General features: G+C 42.1%; 1 protein-coding gene across 1 annotated transcript in view; it reads left to right on the top strand.

The window, feature by feature from the left end:
- Positions 1–21,216, top strand: part of MEN1 (menin 1) — a 415,915-nt gene extending 394,699 nt beyond the window's left edge. The window contains exon 10 of the mRNA XM_044060492.1: positions 20,221–21,216. Coding sequence (XP_043916427.1) covers positions 20,221–20,697 — 477 coding nt within the window. The 3' untranslated portion in view covers positions 20,698–21,216. The remainder of the gene's footprint in view (positions 1–20,220) is intronic.
- Positions 21,217–21,679: the final 463 nt, after the last annotated feature.

Here is a 21,679-nt window from a genome sequence, read left to right as displayed (position 1 = left end):
GGTTTATTCCCTAACCCTGAACCAATCTGCCAACCTCAGTAAACAGGTTCTGGATGTTGTCCGTGAGGCCAGACGCCCTAGCACCAAAAAGTCTTATGCTGATAAATGGAAAAGGTTCTGCACCTGGATCCAGGCTAAGGGAGCCAGTACAGCACAGCTCTCCCTCCCTCTCATCCTGGAATACTTAGCTGACCTACTACACAGTGGCCTCTCTTTTCTCCTCTATAAAAATTCATGCCTCTGCTATTTCTGCTCATTTTCACACTGAGCAGCCCCTTTTCTCACACCCTTTGATCAGACCATTCCTAAAAGGGGCTAGCAACTTGACGCCACCCAGAAGGGCACCAACACCAGCTTGGGACCTTAACTTTGTATCGGAAAAGCTCACCTTGTCCCCTTTCGAACCAGCTTCTAATGCAGAGCTAAAATTTCTCTCCTGGAAGACAGAATTCCTTCTGGCCATCGCTTCAGACAGAAGAGTCTCTGAGCTGCAAGCACTCATGGCTGTGGAACCCTTCATTATCTTCCATGCAGACGGGGTATCCGTCAGAACTAGCCCAACCTTCATGCCCAAGGTGGTGTTCAGTGTGGCTCTCAACCAATCCATTCATTTGCCCACCTTTTTTCCTAATCCCCAGAACAAGGGGGAAAGGATTGTTCACTCTCTACAGACAGCTCATATTCTATCTAGACAGGACTAAATCCTTAAGAAAGTCTGATCAATTGCTGGTTAGCTTTACTACAGGGGCAGAAGGCAAAGCCATCTCCAAACAAACCATTTCCAAATGGATAGTACACTGCATCCATTTCTGCTACAAACAGCATGGAAAGCCTCCTCCCAAGAGGGTCAGGACACACTCCACCAGAGCAGCCTCCACCTCTGCAGCTCTCCTCAGAGGAGTCCCCACTAGGGGCATCCTGGAGGCTAACCACCTGGACATCTGTTCACTCTTTTACCAAGCATTACCACCTTGCCTCTCTTCTCCAAATCCAGGGCAGGATTTGCCTCTGCAGTCTTGCAGGGCATCCTAGCCAGCCACAAGTTTCCTTGACTGCCTGCACCCATTTCCTCAGCTTTGCTATTCAACCCAAATGTGATGACTGCAACAGTGAAACACGAAGAACATAGTACAGTTGTGTACACTTAACATAAATGTAGATGTTTGAGTGTGTTCACTGTCCTGGTTTCCCTCCCTCCATCCCCCTTTCTTCTTTCTCCTTTCATTACCATTATTCATAATAGTTCTTTCCTTACAAGGGTCATATTGGTATTTATTTTCCACTGGCGGGGTTCTTCCACCAGAGCCTGGCCCTCCTACTTGGGGCTCCTGACAGATTAGGGCAAGAAAAACGGATCTAATGGCATCGGCTTCCTTACTTTATACTACTGATGATGTGACATCAGTCTTCAAGCGACTGCAACCGACGCAGAAATACTAAGTCTCTGATATTTAGGCTGGTCGAGGGCTACCCTGACAGGGATAACCCAAATGTGATGACTGCAACAGTGAATACACTTGAACATCTACATTTATGGCAGGTGTACACAACTGTACTTTCTCCACTCTGCTGGAATGAAGCCTGTAATTAGGCTGTGGTTGAATAGGGTGCTCAGTGGCGAAGCTAGTTCTTGCTGTTGATGGTGCAGATTACAGCCTGGGATACTATTGGATCCCATGGAAGCTGTGTTCTTTGCCATTGATGGGGCTTTTAACATTGATGTACAGAGATGTGTGGTGTGGGGCAAGTATTGGGGATGTCGAACGGAGCTTTGGGTAAGATAGTGGGGTGAAGTTTGCACTGAATCTTTCAGCTAGCAAGTTGGCTAAGTCAACAGGATCAGTGTAAAATTGGTACCATTAAGTACTAATTCGGAACAAACCTGGGCTTTGCCTTGGAGGTTCCTGATGTAATTGAAGAAGGACTTGTGATTTCCCTTTGTTTCCAAGGCTAGTTTCAACTCGTAGTTGGCTTTGGAGGTTTTCACTGGTGATCTAATTTGCTTGTTGAGGCTGAGGGGAGAGTTTTTTCCAATTTGGAATTTGTTCCTTTTTCCCTTGGACAGCAGTTTATTCCTTTTGTTGTAAAACCTGTTGATAAAGGATGTCCACCAAACAGGTTTGTGTTTCCTTGAGGAGCAGGTTGTAGTTCTGTTAGGTATAGCTGAGTCCATGCAGTTGTACAGGTGCTTGTATACTGCATTGCCATACTGTTTAGTATAGTTGTCTGCATCCTCTGCGGGGTGGTGGTGGTGTGAAGCTACTGATAACCTCCATTAGGAAGTTGTAGTCAGCTTTTGAGAAGTTTTTTAGCCTGGTTACGGCTGGGGAGGGGTTGGGTGGGATAGAAACTTCAAATGAGGCAGACCGATCTGATCTTACCAGGGAAGAACATACTATGGGAGTTGCAGCGGTCACCCATGTTGGTGAGAACAAAGTCCAGAATGTTCTCTCCTTGTGGGGGATGAGATGAGCTGGTCTAATGTGTTAGAATTGATGAAGTCAATCATTGGGTAAGTGCATTAATGCAGGAATAGTCCACCCAATGTATGGTGGGGTAGTTGAAGTCAACAAGGATCAGGGTGTTAGGGGTACCTTGATGGAGTCTGGTAGGAGTGGATGTCCTGAGTCATTGGAGGGGTCTGTAGCTGGCTATAACTTGGATGGGTGTCTTGCCAACTGTCAGTTGCACCTGGAGTAATTCCAGTGTGTCATGCTGGCAAACCAGCCTTTAGGTGTGCCTGTCCTTAATGAAGATAGAGACTCCACCACCCTTAGTCTTTTCGACCTTGTTTGAGGTTTTGAATGAGGTATAACCTGGTAAGGTATGGGCTTTCTGCAGCCCTGAGCCAAGTTTCTGTGACTACACAGACATTGGCATCTTCCAGTGTGAGGAGAGCCTCCTATGAGTGCATTTTCAGATTAAGGCTTCTAGCATTAAGCAGCATGAACTTCAATTTTCTTTTTGACAGATCTTTTATGTTGGAAGATTTGGGAAATAGGCTAAAAAATGCACAGTGGGGGAGACCAGCCTTGGCCAAGGTCCAGAACCCTAGGGGTGACAGATGGAGACCATCTCTGGCAAAGCATCGAGGCCTGTCAACCATGTCATCCCAGGCAGACAGATGCTGGATCCCCTTGGAAAAACACCAGAAACTAAGCCAGTTGTTGAAGTCAATTATTTTTTGTTGTTATTGTGGTATCATTCTTAGTGAAGGTAGGATGCTGCTTAGGACTTTGCTTGGGACACACACTCTGAGCTCAATCATGTCTGTTGTCATATAGTCCAGGGAAGTACTTCTCAAGCCATTCACACCAACATGGACATTGACAGAGTCATACTTGTACCTGTTGTGGAGAGACTTAATGGTGTGCATGATGTGGTGGATTCTGGCACCTGACAGCTGACCTTGACCACCTTGTTGAGCCTGGTGAGGGGGGCATCAGTGTCTCTCACTGTTGAGTCACTATTGACTAGTTTGGCTTACTATGCCTTATGGGCTGCGTTGGTTTATTGTTATGCCTAATGAGCTGTGTCTGTGAGACACTGGTGTGTTGTCTACTGTGTGTAATGTGATTGGTGGTGTGTGTGGAATGTTTGTGTGTGTGTTTTGAGGATCTCTGTTGCTTAGGTAAGTTTTAATTGAGGACCCCTTCATAGGTGGGTGAGTGTTTTACTTTTATTTTTTATTTAACATTTGTTGACCGGGAAAGTCCGACTAGGTTCCACAGAGCCTGTTTTCAGCGGAGGCCCAGGGAGAAATGCTCCAGATGCATGTCTTTGGAATGTGGGAGGAAACCGGAGTACCCGGATGAAACCCACACGAACACAGGGAGAACATGTAAACTCCACACAGAAGGCACCCCAGCCGAGAATCGAACCAGAGAACCTCTTGCTGTGAGGCGACAACGTTAACCGCTGCACCACTGTGCCGCCTAAGTGTGAGTGTTGTGCTTGGCTCTGTGATGTGGGTGGTATGGTGTTTGTGCTGGCAGTCTCCTCTTTGTCAGGAGTATTGACTATAGCGGGCGAAAGCATGGATTCCAGCTTACTGATGTACATGCTTTTCTCGCAAGTAGAATTATGTTTTTAGGAAAAGAGAACTGTCTGTGAACATGAGGCAGTTGCTACACTGTCTCAGTATGTCCATGTTGACCAAGCTGGCAGGAAAAACTGATGGGAATTGTCCATAGTGTTCTGAATACTTGGCAGACTTATGGAGAGCAGGATTTGATAAGGGGTTATCCATAAGAGTGTAGACCACAAAAACCTTAAATGTGAAATAACTGGCCTGAAGCACAAGTGCTAAAAGCAAAACTGAGGTGCTTAGAACAGCAGACAAATTTAATCAGGCTACTAACAAGCAGTAATAAATGCAGAATAAGAGCACTTGAACACTTAAGAGCACACAGAACAGCAAAATAAGGTAAAGTAGGTAGAACACAGTTTACAGTAAGAGCAGCTGAATAAAGTATATATATTTTTTGTTTTTGTTAAATGGAGAGTGAGGAAATGAAGCAAGATTGAGACAACGGGGGTTGTCCTTGCGAAATACTATCTGTACACAGTAGGTATCGCTGATGAGATAGCATTGTTGGTAGGAGTGACTGAAATAAAAGAAGCAAGGGGGTAGTCTTTCCCAAATGATCTCACTTTACTCAGTTGAGTGAGCAAATGAGATGGGTCCAGGAGGAGTGTCCAAGCACAAATGTACAGCAGGGGTTGGGCAGTGAGTGTCTGAAATCAAAGAAGCCGGGGGGGGGGGTTCAGGAGGAGTGTCCAAACACAAATTTACAGCAGGGGCAGGCAATTCCAAAGCCACCAAGTTTAAGACTGCAACACTGGGAAGTGAGGGTGAGAAACTGCAGAGAGAGAGAGAGAGACCACAATATTCGATTAATATTCAATGAAATAAAACACAGTACAAGAGCAAAAACTTGTACTTATATCGGCTTGTATGTCCAGATGATTGCAGATTGGTCACAGCCAGCCAAACTGCTCTGATACTGAGCACAAGTAAATAGACAGAAATGTTGGCTACTTCTTCTTTCGGCTTTTCCCGGTTAGGGGTCACCACAGTGGATCACCTGTCCGCTCATGATTGGCAGTGGAGTTTTACAGTGTCGAGTTGCCAGCCTGACGCCCAACCTTCCACAGAAGGCACACACACACACACTCGCACCTAGGGCCAATTTAGAGTGTCCAATCCGCCTACAGCATGTCTTTGGGATGTGGGAGGAAACCGGAGCACCCGAAGAAAACCCACGCAACCACAGGGAGGACATGCAGACTCCCCACAGAAAGCACCCCAGCCAAGGATCGAACCGGGCACCCTCTTGCTTTGAGGTGGCAACACTAACCGCTGCACCACCGTGGCCGCCCACACAGAAATGTTGACTTAATAAAAATGTACTGTGTTTTATTTGTTTCACTGAATATTGTGGTCTCTGTCTCTCTGCAGTTAGTCTGCCAGGGCTAATTCAGCACTTCAGCAGTAGAAGTGTAAGCCATCTGGTTTCAGTGGGGGTTAGTTTACTTCTTTGAAGTTCTGTGTTTGTTAGCCTGGGGTGTTTATTCCTTGTCTTATAGTAATGCTGCCATTACTATAAGACCAGGAATAAACACTCCAGGCTAACAAACACAGAACTTCAAATAAGTAAAACAACCCCCACTGAAACCAGATGGCTTACACTTCTAGTGCTGAATTAGCCCTGGCAGACTTAACTGCAGCGAGAGAGAGACCACAATATTCAGTGAAACAAATAAAACATGGTACAGTTTTATTAACCGTCACTGAAACAATGCAAGTGCAAAAAAATTATACTTAAATCAGCTTGTATGTCCAGATGATTGCAGATCAGTCACAGCCAGCCAAACAGCTGTGATATTGAGCGCAAATAAATACACAGAAATGTTGACTGTACCAGTACTGTAATACAAGGGATAAAACACCCCAGGTTAATAGTTAAACGCAGAACTTCAAAGAAGTAAAACAACCCTACTGAAACCAGATGGCTTACATTTCTAGTGCTGAATTAGCCCTGGCAGACTGACTGCAGCAAGAGAGATCACAATATTAGATTAATATTCAATGAAACAAATAAATAAAATACAGTACAGTTTTGTTGACCATCACTGAAATGGTGCAAGTGCAAAAAAATTATACTTAAATCAGCTTGCATGTCCAGATGATGATTTTTCCATTTAAATGCATTATTAGGGTACCATCACATATTCCTCAGATGGTTTTGGGTGGGCAAACTCTATCTGAATTAGTTTGCTCTGAGCATATAATGGGTAGGGAGAGGAGCCTGAGCCAAAGCTTTGAAGTAGCCAAAGCCAGACCTGAGATTGGATCCTGTACCCATCTGTTGAGGAATGGATGAAATACGATACAGATCTAACATCATGGGCGGTACATGACTTTCATTTTATTCAGTATTACTGTAATATTTTCTGTTGTGTTTATAATCATTGCATTTTTTATTACAGTGGTCTGACTGTTACTCCATTGCTAAAATGTTTCTGGTATCTGATTGTGTTTTCCTGTGCTTTACCTAAATTTTAATGCGATCTTATAAGTTTTTCAGTTAGATTTTGGTCATGTTAGTGGTAGTGGTTCTGTGACAGAGAATTAAATTGCTGCTGTATTCCAGAAATAGACTTTTATGGCTGAATTCTTAGCTGATCCTTCCAGGGATAAACATTGCTAGACCATGATCCACACAGCACCATAGCAGATGGATGCAGGCTCTTTCAGCATCAAATTATCTCGAAACAAAATTAAGTATTCTCATACCATCAAGAGACTAACTGTTACCATTACTATAAGACCAGGAATAAACACCCCAGGCTCAGTTTTATAGGTGGATATTAGGTTAACTGACTTTTTAAACCTAGTCTGTATGCTGAGTTCAGAATCAAACCCTGTACTAGATGTCTATGAGGTGTAGACCTTAATCATTATGCCAGACTCACCCATATGAAAATGTGATTCTTAGTCAAGTACTACTCTGCCACTTTGAGCCATTTTAACTGTAGTCAGTTTCTCTTTTAAAGGTAAGAATAAAATCCTGTACTTTTTTTTTTTTATCTGTGAGATAAATACCGTTAACGATTCTGTCAACCCATTAAATAAATCCAACCACCTGATGCGGGAGTAGAACCCAAAGCCTTCTGCACCAAAGGCAAGTGTGCTGCCCATCAAGCTATAGATAACTAGGAGCTGCTCTTATTCTTCTTATCTTTATTACTTTTTCCTGTCACACCCTACAAATATGTGCCATTTCTAAATAATTTCATAAGCCGTATTCCTGTAATATTACTCTTATTTGTTGTGAAAATAGGGATAATCTGTTAATAAATTACTATGTTCTTGGACTAAAATGGTAGGTCAGCCAGCTTGTCCATCCTCAGTTGCCAGCCTGATAGTGCTTAGTATACTCAAGCAGTGTAGCATTTGGTTGATGCTCACAGACGATGAATTATTGTTTAACTTGCCACTATTTATACGTGAGAGGTGCAAGTACTTGGCTGGATTGGAGGCCTCCTTCAAATGTGACCTGTGAGCAACAGAGTGACAGTGAATTGTCTTTTAGGAGCAAGGATCTCTGACATATCAAGTGCCCTAAAGACCCTTAAACAAAACAAATAGGATTGACAAGGTAGTGGTCAATGTGGGTACTAATCTGACATGTATAAACCAGAGGGATAAGCCGAGAGACATGACAGACCTCTTCATGTTTATCCTAAATACAGGTGAGACCCTGATTTTAAATGGAATCCTTCCTACTCTTTAGATGATGTCTATGTATTGGGAAAAGATTATTGGTTTCAACATCTAGCTGCATCTGCATAGTTGGAGTCATTCTAGGGGTATCCAGTAGGTGTCAGCATGGAAGGAGATGGTAGGCTGGCACTCTTGCCATTACCAGAAATGGTTTTCACCTCTCATTACTGAGCTTCTGCATACTGGCTAAAGCCTTTGCTGCCCCCATACTGCCCTTTTTAGGCAGAGTCCAGCTAATGAATATCCAAGTCCGGCACCAGACCCCATCAGGATGACTCTGCAGTGTCTGGAGTCTAAATAATAGTGTGCCTGGTCTAGAGGCCCTGGTGCATTTGGAGTACATGTGCAGGCGTGTGTGTGCATGCATGTGTGTGATTACAGAAACTTGGTTAAAAGTACAGAAAGCACTCTCTCCATTCCACAGTTTTGCATGTACCATGCCTTTCAAATTGAAATGGAGTTTCCATTTGTTAGGGACCACATCACTTCTAAGCAGTTCATTAAACCCAGAAACTAAAAAGATTGAGATCCATATCACATTTATGACCAACTGTCAGATCATAGCATGTTACAGGTGCCATTTTGTTCTCCCAGAAAGCCATGTCAAGATCCTAAACTCACAGGATAAACTCCAAATCAGCAGGAATCCCATTATTCTAGTGACTTGCTACCAGACAGTAAGCTAGGATAACAATACCTCAACTGTAGGTGTAACCCCAAAATTCCTTGATTTCATAAACAGAAATTCCCTAGGCCATGTTGTCAAAGAATCCACTAGAGGGCAAAATATTCCTGACCTGATCCTTAAAACATGGTGTCAATAGCAGCTATTCCCCAGTACACCCTTCTCCATTTAAATGTGATCACAGAGTGGTAACATTGTGCTTCACGAGGTTTCCAAGCAGTTAAATGTAAACATCATAAAGTTCAGAGTTTTCAAATGTACAAATCTTCTGTAATGCTATGATGGTCTCTAAATTCACGTTTGACTGTATTACCCATGATACTGACTCTGCGAGTAGTTATGCATGCCAAGTCTCTGCACATTTAGATAAATGCATTGATCTGACAGTCCCTACAATATCCAAACAAAAAGGCAACTTTAAAAGTAAACCAACCTGGTAGTCCACTTGTATAAATAAATAAATACAGTAAAAGAAAAAAAAGCTTAAACTGTAGAGCAAAAAAAAAAACTCAAATCAAGGTTAACACTAAAAAGCTATCTGAGAAACCAAAAAAAAAAAAAAAACTGTCAGGAATATGAAGAAATTCCAAGAACATACAGTAGCATCAGAAGCTAAAGACATTGACAGATCCTTCTTTAGTTATGTTATTATTAAACTAAGGAATAGCACCCAGCATTGCTCAGAACTAATGTATAATAGCACTACTTACTCAAATTCAGTAGAGAGTGCTAACATACTACCAAACCAATTCATTGCAGATTTCACCCATAAAGCAATTGTACAAAGCCCACATATCACATAGAATGTCTAACCCCCCCCCCCCCCCCCCCCGAGCCAAAGAGTACCTGCTAAAGATGCTTTCCAAAACACAAAATGCCTCTTTCATGTAGGCTGATAATGCATCTGTTTGCCTGATGAACAGTGAGAACATGCCCTAGTGGACCCACTCCTGCAGCTGTTCAACCTGAGCTTAGTCACTGGTTTTGTGCCTGAAGTCTAGTGCAAATGTGATGCCACTTCTCAGAGGTGGTCCCACTGCTGACCCTAGAAGCTAAAGACCTCTGATCCTGACTAGTGTCATTCGCAAAGCCATGGATCTTGTCATTTTCTGACCTAATTAATTATGGTCACAAAACTGTAAATTCCTTCCTGGTGAACCAAATGGGAAGGCAATGAACCAGTTCAGTTGTACAGAAGAAATGCTTTTGTCTCTTAAACTAAGAAACTTCCTCAGAATAACAAAACATACAGCCAACATTTAAATATTCCTCCAAGAGAAAATTCCACCAATCAAATTAAACATCATAAAATCCTGCAAAGCCCCTTAAAGGACGACATCCAAATAAAAAATACATAGTCTAAAAAATACCATGAAGACATATATAAAAGTACGTAAAATATATAACACTCACACCTCTGTGTATCAACTTACGCAATGTATAGCGCAGGCTTCATTAATACCTGGGACTTTTACTGCATTAACTAATAATTGCCACTTAAGCTGACATTTATTCAAATGCATAACAAAGCCCCTTTGGTCTCTACTAACCTGCACAACCACACCATCTTACATGTTTAGCAAGGACACTTTTTATATTCCCTTTCTTAATATACAGAAGGTGTTCATAAACTGTTTCCTTAAACTTTCTACTTGTCTTCCCATCATAAAATGCTGAACATATTTTGCAGCTAGCAATATAAACAACATGGGAAAATTGACATGTAAAATGCACCTTCAAGGATATTCAGACTTCGACAACTAAAGTGTCAGTAACATTTGCAAATGGACATTGAGGACGAGAGCCACATTTGAGCATGCCCTTTTTTGTATGACAACCTACATTCTGTGATTCCAGCATGTTTTTGAAGGATCTATCCTTTTTATGTACTAGCAGTGGACCCTTGCCTAGCAATTCAGCCATTCTACTATCACATAAAAACACCGTCCAATTCTTCTTCAGTATTTCCCACACATCAAAACTATCTATAGTAAAAGTCATAACAAATGCCCTCCCTCTTCTTTCAGTACTATTTTGATGCATGTTATTATGGAAGGGTTGGTCTCTCAAAATCCCATCATCCAGTATTCATCAAAATATGTTTATAAAAGCCTTGTAATTATTTTTGAATAACTTATTTTATGTTACAAAAAAATCCTTCAGGGTAAACCCTACCCATACATACCCATAGCTTTATCACACTCTCTTAAGAAGGCTTTAGGGCCCGTAACCATCCTAGCTACTCTGACTCTCTACAACAGCCTTCTGGTGTGTAGGATGCCAACTACTGAAGTGCAAATATGAATTTGCAAAGGTACTTTTTTCTAAAAATACCAGACTGAAAACAACCAAATTCCCTGTTATTCTAGAATGAAATCTATACTGTTTTCTGATGTATATATTGAGGTTTCTCGAAATGAAGTAAATGTAGCTTTTGCTAGAATTGACATATTGTTACAGGACATGTTACTTCAAGGACAATTGACTAAGATGAGTATGAATTTATATGGAATTACCATCTGGTTATTGCAAATTTTTTTGGTATCCCAAAAATTCATAAGGGCCTGGATAATTTGAGCTTTAGGCCTATAGCGGATGCCAACAGATCTTAGTCACTATATAGCAAAATGTTTAGATCATTTGCTGAAGGATTGTGTGGCTACTATTCCACAGATATGTAATGATTCTTGGGAATTTTTGACCAATGTGAATAATGTATGTTACAATGCTGATGTCATCTTTTTAACAATTGATGTAGTGGATTTATATTCTGTTATACCACATGATCTTGGGCTGGCATGGTTGGAAGAACTGTTATTTGAGAGGAAATGTTTTTCAACAGATGGGGTTAATGTCACAGTGGAATTAACGGAGGTGGTCATAGCGAATAATTTCATCGTTTTTGAAGGCAAATTATTCAAACAGGTGTCTGGCGTTTCTATGGGGGCAGCATGTGCCCCCAGTTTTGTAAATTTAGTCATGGCCCAATGGGAAACTAGATTTATTTTTTAACAGTCCATGTGCTACATTTTGGTCTGTTTATACTCATTAGCTGGATGATATTTTTATTCTTTGGACAGTTAGTGTACAAATTGGAAGAATTTTTACATTATATTAATAGTACAACTGATCTTTTAAAGTTTTCCAAAAGTATAGATTGTGATAGGATTGCTTTCTTGGATGTTGACTTAATGAAGAACAGGGAACTCTATAAGTTGTTTATTAACATTAAAACATTTAGAGATTTGAGTGCTATGTATATTATGTATTTTATATATTTCTGCATGGTATTTTTTTTAGACTATGCATTTTTTTGGATGTGGTTCTTTAAGGGGCTTTGCAGGATTTTATGATGATTAATTCGATTGGTGGAATTTACATTTGGAGGGGTATTTAAATGTTGGCTGTGTATGTTTTGTTATTCTGAGGAAGTTTATTTTAAGAGACGAATGCGCTTAACATTAAAGCATTCTGCTGTATAACTGAACTGGTTTGTTGCCTGCTTATTTGGTTCACCACAAAGGAATTTACAATTTTGGAGTCTGGTTGTTTTCCTTTGGTTCCATTTGTTCATTTTTCTAATTAATTAATTACGATATCAAAAAGTCTTGTATGGCTTGGTACCCACCACCACCACCACCACCAGCAGTTTGGCTTTGACAAATGTAGTTCCTGTCTAATAAATCTGGTCAGCACACGCTGTGAGTAGTGGACATGTCCACGCACCATATCTTGATCTGGCTTAGACATTTATCATCATATCACATGCTCATATAATAAATGAGCTTGAAATTGACTTCTTTGTAATTAGATGAATAGCAAACTGGTTGAGAGGTAGAAGATGTCCTTCAAGAATGCAACTGCAGTCATAACATATGGGTTGTCCTGCCTCAGGCAGCCCTCGGTCGGCCGAATTCCAAAGTCTGGGTCCGGCGTCGGCTGGAGTCGCCTCCTCTCCGACGTCACAATGGCTGGAGTATAAAGGCATCGGCCAGCGCCATCTTCTTCAGTCTTTCTTGCCGCGCGGTGCCCGAAGCAGAAGCAGTTCACAAGTGCCGGTCGGTCAGCTCCTGTGTTTTCAGTACCGAAGTCATCTAAAAGCTAAGTACCCCGTTGGGGAACATTTTTTCTTGCCTCAGCCGATGTCAGAACAAATTGAGAAAGTTAATAATTGTTTGTCTTGTGGTAAACAAATACCTCATAAGGACTTCCATTCTTACTGTCTTCCTTGCTGGGCCCAGACCACGATGTCTCGGCCTGTGCTGCCTGAGCTTGCTTTAATAAGCGCACTTTCAGGCGCCGGGCAGAATTTGCTGAAGACTTTTTTGGCGAATCCTTCGCATATACCATGCCGTCGGATCTACCGACAGCTCAATCTTCCAAAAAACGGAAGGACCAGGACCGGCATCCTCGGCCCGCGTCCTCTACCGATACTACTCCTAGACCCTCCGCTAGTGCTACGGTCCCTGAGGAAGCGGTAATTCAGCCGCTCCAGGCCGACGACACAGCGTTAACTAGTCCTTCGGTCCTGGAGACCTCTCTGGTGCCGGGTGCCGGTTGTTGATTTTCCTCCGGATACCGAAGTTCTTGATTTACCCGACACCATTCCGGTGGACAAGGTCACTCCTGCACGTGGGGCTGCTAGGCCTCCTGTATCTATGTCCATCAAGGCCTTTGCACGTGCTAAGGCCGCCAGCCAGGCCAAGGCCCATCCTAAACCTGCTGTCCAGGCCCCCTCTTCTGATAAACAGATTATGTCTCTTGCTGCAGACCTTATTTCCCTTATCAGGGGGTCTCCGCCTCACCCAGACAGAGGTTCTCAGCCTCCTGCAGAGAAAAGGCCTAGAACTGAGCAGACTGAAAACCTCTCTTCAGATGAGGCCTCTGGGGATTCTGAACATTCAGGTATTCAAGAAGAATCCTTTCAGGCCTATGAGGACTCTGATGCTGAGGAATCAATTCCCTCTGCCTCTCCTCCAGAGGATTTCTCTTTTGGTGAAGTCCTGCACTCAATGAGGGAACATTTCCAATGGCAGGGTCAGGAATTCTCTTGATTCCAGGAAAAGGCTCCGTACCTTCCTAAAGCTTCCCCAGCACAGACCTTTAGCTATTCCTCCCGTGATGGATGTTTTGGATGATGTTTTCTCCGATTCCAGTGCTAACCCTGACTCTCTCCCCCCTGCTCCTGTCAAGCCAGGCAGATATTACAGAGTCCCTGACACTCACAAACATCTCTTTAAGGCCCACACCGTGGATTTAGAAACTATTTCACAGGGTCCCAAGGGAGTGGCTACCTCCACAGCCAAGAATCCTTTGCCAGCGGATAGGGAAGCTAGGTCTATGGAGAGATGGGGTAAAAAAGTTTATACCTCTACCACCCTAGCCATGTGGTCACTTAATTGCCTTTTTCATATGTTTCAGTACCAGGATTTTTTTACTGGATGATTTACAGAAATAGTTAGCCTCTCCTGAGCCTATTGATAGAAAGGCATTGCAGGATCACATCCATAACACTCAGCAGGTTAACAATCATTTTCTTCAGTGTGGTTATGATGCATTGGAGGCTTCATGTAGGGCAGCCATGACTGGGGCTGTGATACGTAGACATGCTTGGTTAAAAGATCAGCCACTGCCAGACCATGTCAAAGTAAAGTTACTTGATGCACCTCTGGAGAAACAGAAGCTTTTTGGTGCTAATGCACAAGATGTGTTAAAATCCATTGAGGAAAAAGCTAAGTCAGTACAGACAGTCAAGGATTTCCGCCAGGTTCAACCACCCAGATTCAGTAGAAACTGGCCTTCAAAGAATTGGTCCTTCCCAGACTCGGACAAATTTCAAAGGGGAAAGAACAGGCGTGGCCGAGGCCAATACCGAGGCTCCTACAGGGGCCACCAATGGCAACCTACAAATCAAAGAAGTGCTGCAGCCAGTCCAGCTGCACCACAAGGACAATCACAATGACTTGACTTTCATACCGCCTACAAGGGCTCCGAGAGAAGCACCCTTGGGCGGAAAATTATCCTTATTCTCAAAAAACTGGCATATCTTATCCAAGGACAACTGGATTCTGGATTTAATAGACAAGGGTTACAGATTCCACTTCCATACTTTACCTACAAGACAAGGCATGCCAAACCTGCCACTCCATCAAAGGGCAGAGGCACTCATTCAAATTTCAAAGCTATTAAGTATAAAAGCAATAGAAAAGGTACCTCCTCAGGAACAAGGCCAGGGATTTTATTCAAGACTGTTCCTTGTTCCAAGAAAGGAAAGCAAATGGAGGACTATACTGTACTTGTCTACTCTAAATACCTTTCTCATTGTGCCAAAGTTCAAAATGCTGACGTTACAGCAACTCCTTCCCATGCTGGGCAAGGGGTCTTGGCTGGTCACTCTGGACCTCAAGGAGGCATACCTGCATGTCCCAATCAGACAAAGCTGCAGAAGATACCTCAGATTTCTTGCAGGGACAGAGCATTATCAATTCTCAGCATTGCCGTTTGGCTTATCTACTGCGCCCAGAGTGTTCACGAAATGCCTGGCATCAGTAGTGGCACACTGCAGACTCCAGGGAATTCAAATATACCCCTACCTGGACAACTGCCTCATACAAGCAGACAACAAACAAACTTTAACAAAAAACTTGGACTATGTCATGCAAATACTACAGGCCTTGGGATACACAATCAGCATTCAGAAATCAAGACTACGGCCATCCCAACAGATTATCTTCCTAGGGGCCAAACTGGACACGCAAACACAAATGGCCTACCTCACAGAGGAAAAACAACAACAGTTACCAGAGTACTTCAAAGGCTTAGCACAGCTCTCCTAGCTGACTGCAAGGGAAACCCCTGCAGGCCCTGGGATTCATGGCATCATGCATTCTTCTGATACCTTTGGCAAGACTTCATATGAGAAAGCTGCAATGGTATTTAAAAAGCTTATGGTCCCAACACAGCCAAAGCATAGAGGATGTAATCCCACTTATTCCATGTCTGCAAAAAGAATTCTTGTGGTGGGCTCAAGCAAGTCAATCAAACAAAGGCATGTCAGGCCTCAAGCAGGACAAATAATTACAACAGACGCCTCAGATCATGGATGGGGGGCGCACATGGAGGGCAGATGCGTTCAAGGTCAATGGACACCAAAGGAAAGACATCTGCACATAAACCAAAAAGAGATGTTGGCAGTGATACATGCAATCGAGAGTTTCGAACAATCACTGCAACAAGGACATTTACTAATAAGGACAGACAACACCACTGTCATGTGGTATATAAACAAGCAGGGAGGAACTCATTCATACCCCCTCTGCAGGCTAACAATGATTCTCTGGGAAAAAGCACCGAGTCTGAAGATACAACTGCAATCCCAGTTTTTGCCAGGCAAGGACAATGTACTGGCGGACAAGCTGAGCAGAAACTTCTCTGATCCACACGAATGGATGCTGCATCCCCACATTTTCTCACAAATAACAAAGACATGGGGAAGACCGGACATAGATCTCTTTGCGTCTCACACGAATCATCACCTGGAAAAGTTCTGTACCAGGACCCACCATCCTCTAGCCTGGACAACGGGTGCTCTTTCCTTCAGCTGGAATTCCCTAAAAATTTATGCATTCCCTCCTCTGCCACTGTTGACCAAGGTGATCCTGAAGATCAAGGCAGAACAACCAACAGGCATTTTGATAGCTCCAGACAGGCCAAAGCAACACTGGTACCCATTGCTGCTGAGCATAACTCGGACCAAACCGTGGCCTCTGCCCCTATGGTCCCTGCTCCTAACACAACACAACTACAGGACTGTTCACCAAAACCTGAAAACATTACATCTGACAGCCTGGAGGTTACCTTAACTCCTTCCGCTTCCACTCTTTCCAAGGCAGTTCAAGACATCTTATTGGAAGCATGCAGGCCTTCCACCAGAAAAACCTATTCAGCCAAGTGGAAGAGATTCAGCATCTGGGCTGCCAACAGGGGTCAGGATACAACAGTACTGAATATACCTCAGATATTGGAATACTTGGCAGAAATGTTTCACTCTGGACTCTCATTCTTCCATAAAGATTCATGCCTCAGCAATCTCAGCAAGATACAATTGTGATCCACCAGTGTTCTCACATCCTCTGCTAAGACAGTTCCTAAGAGGAATAAAGAATATCAAGCCTCCCAGAAAACAACCAATTCCTGCATGGGACCTCAATTTTGTATTGGAAAAGTTAACTCTTCCTCCCTTTGAGCCAGCAGCAACCTCAGAGATACAATTTCTATCATGGAAAATGTTTTTTCTATTGGCAGTCACATCAGCAAGAAGAGTCTCGGAGATACAGGCACTCATGGCAGTACCTCCTTTCCTCATTTTTCATCAGGACAGAGTCTCTCTAAGAACAAATCCTTCTTTCATGCCAAAGGTAATTTCCAGGGTGTCTCTAAATCAAGCTATTCACCTTCCTACTTTCTTCCCCAATCCTCAAAATAGAGGGGAAAGACTGCTACATACCTTGGACATACACAGGCAACTATGCTACTACTTGGACAGAACTAAGGCCACCAGAAAGTCTGACCAGTTGTTTGTAGCCTATGCTGCTGGAAAACAGGGAAAAGCAATCTCCAAGCAAACAGTTTCAAAATGGATTGGACACTGCATCAGATTCTGCTATTCTTACCATGGAAAAAGTGTGCCAGCCAATATTAGGCCACATTCCACCAGAGCTATAGCCACATCCACAGCTTTCCTAAGAGGAGTGGCTACAAAGGACATTCTAGAGGCTGCTACATGGAGCTCCGAGCATACATTTACCAAGCACTACAACCTGCCTTTATACTCCAGATCCCGAGCAGGCTTTGCTTTGGCAGTCCTGCAGAGCATTTTAGCTACACCATCCTTTTCTTAGTTCCATCCACCCCCAGCTTGGCTATGGTATTCAACCCATATGTTATGACTGCAGTTGCATTCTTGAAGGACATAGTACAGTTTTGTAGTACAGTTTTGTACCTACCATAAATGTAGATGTCCGATAGATATGCAACTGCAGTCGGATTTTCCCTCCCTCCTTCCCCTCTTATCCTTCTTTATGGGTCCATTCCCCCTATTCCTATTAGCTGGGGGTATCTTCTGTGGTGTATCTGTTTATTACTGTTGTGCATGTCTGGAATTGTTTATCCATTCACCAAATTTAGCCTTCCTAGGAGGGCACCTGGCATCTGGGGCAAAAAACACTGAAGAAGATGGCGTCGGCCAATGCCTTTATACTCCAGCCGTTGTGACGTCGGAAAGGAGGCGACTCCAGCCGACGCCGGACCCAGACTTTGGAATTCGGCCGACCGAGGGCTGCCTGAGGCAGGACAACCCATATGTTATGACTGCAGTTGCATATCTATCGGACATCTACATTTATGGTAGGTACAAAACTGTACTTTATATGTACTGAGGGTGGCAGGTACATGCTTACCACATGTAAAGGTGACCAGTGGTGTTCTTTGAGGATCCATGTTGGGACCCCAACTGTTTGGCAACTACTTCTCAGATCTCCAAATAACATGAAGATCTCTGAGTAAGCAAGATTGCGGATGACGGCAAACTTGGTGTCATCTTCAAGTTTCCCCCTCTGATACGCAGAAGCTGTAACTGGAACTCGCGTGCATCAACAACTGGTGTTCAGAAAAAGTGGTTAAAACTAAATGCTGAAAAGTGCAGTATCATTCCTTTTGGTAAACAATCCCTTTATATGTCTTATAATATGGGCAACATTGATAAAACAACTGGAATTGAGATCTTTAGAAAAGGATATGAGCAAACTACATAGGAAAAGGGAATTGTGAGAGCAATACATACAGAGGAGGAATGTGGTTTAAAAGAAGACAGGACTTAAATGAGCTATGTACTGTTTGAAAATGATTGGGTAGATTATAAATGATGTATAATATTTGCAACTAGGAGTGTGTCAACATGGTTTGTGATGTGAATTGCTTGCAATTAGGATTGTGTCTGTGGTTTGTTTTCATTTATATAAATGTATGATTCCCTATGTCATAAGGGATAGTTCAGTAAAGATGTTTCTTTAAAAAAAAAAAATGAAAGTGTGGTGGGTGACCTTGCAACATGACTTTGACCATCAAGTTACAACAGTGGTTAGAAATTTTTTTACCTGGTGCAGCTGGTTGCAAAAGATATTTCTTCTAGATCCAGGGAAGTTCTTACATATTCTGCATTAATCAAACCTGTTATCGAATATAGTGCCCCTTTTGGGATGCGTCTTATTAAACATATCAAGCAATAGGAAAGATCACAGAAGTTCCTAACTCAAAAGATCACAGGCTTAATAGACCGAAGCTACCAGGAGAGTCTGAAAGCACTGTCCCTTTAATCCAGTAGACTTTGGGGCGATCCATGCCTTGCCTTATGGGTCATTCAGGATCCAGTAGTCCAAGTCTTCTTATCTCCACAAATCAAACAGTCCCACTAACACTAGAACCAGAGTTGTAAACCTGCTTCAGGAAATACACACCTTGGTGGAGAGAGATTTGTCATCCAACTTTTCTTTGGAACAAACTTCCACTCCAAATTTAGCAATGTGATAATCTTTCTTCCTTCAAAAATGAGTTGGACAACTGGATGGGTGACCAGAAATTCACCCTTGGAATGGGCTGACCTGTTGCTTCTTGATTAAGAAGGTCTGTAGGGGGGTACTGGCAAGACATAAATGACCACAGGGCGTAGTTGACTTGTATTTCTGTTCTGTGTTTGGGCGTAGTTGACTTGTATTTCTGTTCTGTGTTTCTACAAAGGGTCCTCAGAGGTCAAATGGTATGATGAATACTCTCCTGTCCATTTTATTCATCCAGTAGGGTGCGTTTTCTTTCGAATCATCTGTCCACAGTTGCAGACTTTCAGATCATTTTGCTAGACTTGATCTAAAACAAAGTGCAACAGAGAAAACATTTTCACCACCAGTCTCCTGGCTTTTCTTTTTCATTCAACTCTTCAAATCTTGACTGTGAGCACATCAGTTGAGAAATGTAGTTGTTTCATTTCCTTAGAGTATAATTTCCTTATCAGGGCATCATGTCCTTGCACTTTTTTCCAAATTATAATCATAGAGATTAATTGCTTTATTTTTGATGTTCCAAGTATTTGATTCCACTTTCAGATTCCAAGACCCTGATCAGAGCAGATACAATGGCTGCTGTTTTCTGCCTGATTTGACTAGAGAAGGATGCATTCTTATGTGTTTTGCTGTGACCCACATGGAATTTGTATTGGAGAGTTGTAGTTTTTCCTAATGACTTCAAATTTTGCAAGTTTCTACAGCTTAAATTGTATTGTCTTGGATAAACTCCATTTAACAGCCTGTACATGTGGAAGCACTGCACAGGGCCATACAGGATCTCTTCTAGCTTTGATGTGCACCTCCTTTCTGCCATTTTCATAATGAGGTAATAGTCTAATTTCAGCAGAAGGTGCCACAGTGTAGACAAGCAGTCTATGACTACCACTGAATTCCAGTGGTGACAAGTCTGTACACAGAAGTCTTAAGTTTAACCTGCCCTAAATAGTCTTTGTAAAAATTCACTTCTAAGGTAGCTTTCTTGACAGCTTGCATGAGGTACTATTTTTTAGTCAATAAAATATGCTGTTAACTAAGTTTTACTATATTTATTGTAAGCCTAGAACAAATGCATTGCTTAACGTGTGGTGTTTATCTGAATATTTTAAACAAAAACATTTTAATTTGTTTAGGTTCGGCAGAAGGTAACCATAATTGCTAAAGATGCTGATACTAATGATGATGATGATCAATCTAGTGAGGATCCACGAGAGGGTCGTCGAAGAGGCCCACGACGGGAATCAAAACCAGAGGAACCGCCCTTGCCCAAAAAACCTGTTGCTGAGAAGGTTGCAGAAAGGCGTCGTTCAAGTGCTAGCCAAAAGACAGAGAAAAATCCAGAAAAAGAACAGGAGAAGGAGCCTGAACCTGCAGAGGAGAAAGAAGTTACCTCTGCACATTCGTCTGCTCCACCAGAAGGACCTGTTGTAACTTTCTATAGTGAGAAAATGAAAGGCATGAAAGAGCTGCTTGTCGCATTAAAGATCAACTCAAGTGCCATTAAACTGCAGTTGACAGCTCAGTCTCAAGTTCAGCTAAAGAAGCAGAAACCTTCTACACCCAGTGACTACACATTGTCATTTATGAAGAGACAGCGAAAGTCTCTGTAGTTAATTCCTCTACCCTAATACTACCGGTTGGACAGTAGAAAACTAGACTTTAATGAACCAGAGCAGGACTGTTTTTGTTTTACTTGTAATGTTGTACAGAACAATTCCCCACTGCATTTAGAAAATTTTGAGAACAGAGCAGTCTTTTGCTGTCTTGTGCCTATAATTGTCACCTGATTTTATTTTTAGACATTGAAGTGTTTAATTATTTATGTCCAGAATAATACAGATGGTGCAGATTGAAAAATCATTCCTGATTTTGGTGAATGATTTTTATATCTGTGTACACTAAGAGTTGTATATACTTAGTCCCATTGTGGTTGTATTTTGAGGTGGAGGTAGCCATGGCTTTCTAATAAAGTTGTGAGGATTAAGTTCATTTTTCCTCTCGGTGCTTTAGAAGTTTTATTAGAATTGTTCCTTTTCCTGTTGCTGTATGTGTATAGCTGTTACATGTGTGTATTATTTATAAACTTTCCATACTCACAAAATAAATGAGAAAAATACATTTTTCTAATAGCACAGTTGTCCTTTTAATGCATTCAAGCAGGCTGTGTTTTCAGTTTGTAATATAGTTTAGATTTCTCACTTATCCCTTGGCAGAGGCAAAAGAAGAGTGGCTGTTGACCTTGGTGAAAGATTCTCAGCATTCCATAATCGGACTGTTTAATTATTTAGGTTGCAGATACCCAGATGTTCATGCCATGTCTGTCATTAGTTTGACACAGCTTTAGAATTTGTAAAAACAGGTTTATGGCTAAAGAATTGTAAGCTAGTAAGGCTAAATTATGTCTGTGAGTTTACAGTTACTAACAAGCTATGCAGTTCATTTGAAAGACTGGAATAATCTGGAGAATATTTGACTGCACTTCTAATTTCATTTTATAGTCCACATAAATGAGTCAGTTTTTTGCACAGACTGTAATATATATATATATATATATATATATATATATATATATATATATATATATATATATAT

This window comes from Protopterus annectens, chromosome 2.part0 (genome assembly GCF_019279795.1).
Source record: "Protopterus annectens isolate FY-2018-M chromosome 2.part0, PAN1.0, whole genome shotgun sequence".
NCBI classification, from domain to species: domain Eukaryota; kingdom Metazoa; phylum Chordata; order Ceratodontiformes; family Protopteridae; genus Protopterus; species Protopterus annectens.
Note: the sequence above shows the minus strand (reverse complement) of the source record. Positions and strands in the feature narration are given on the sequence as shown.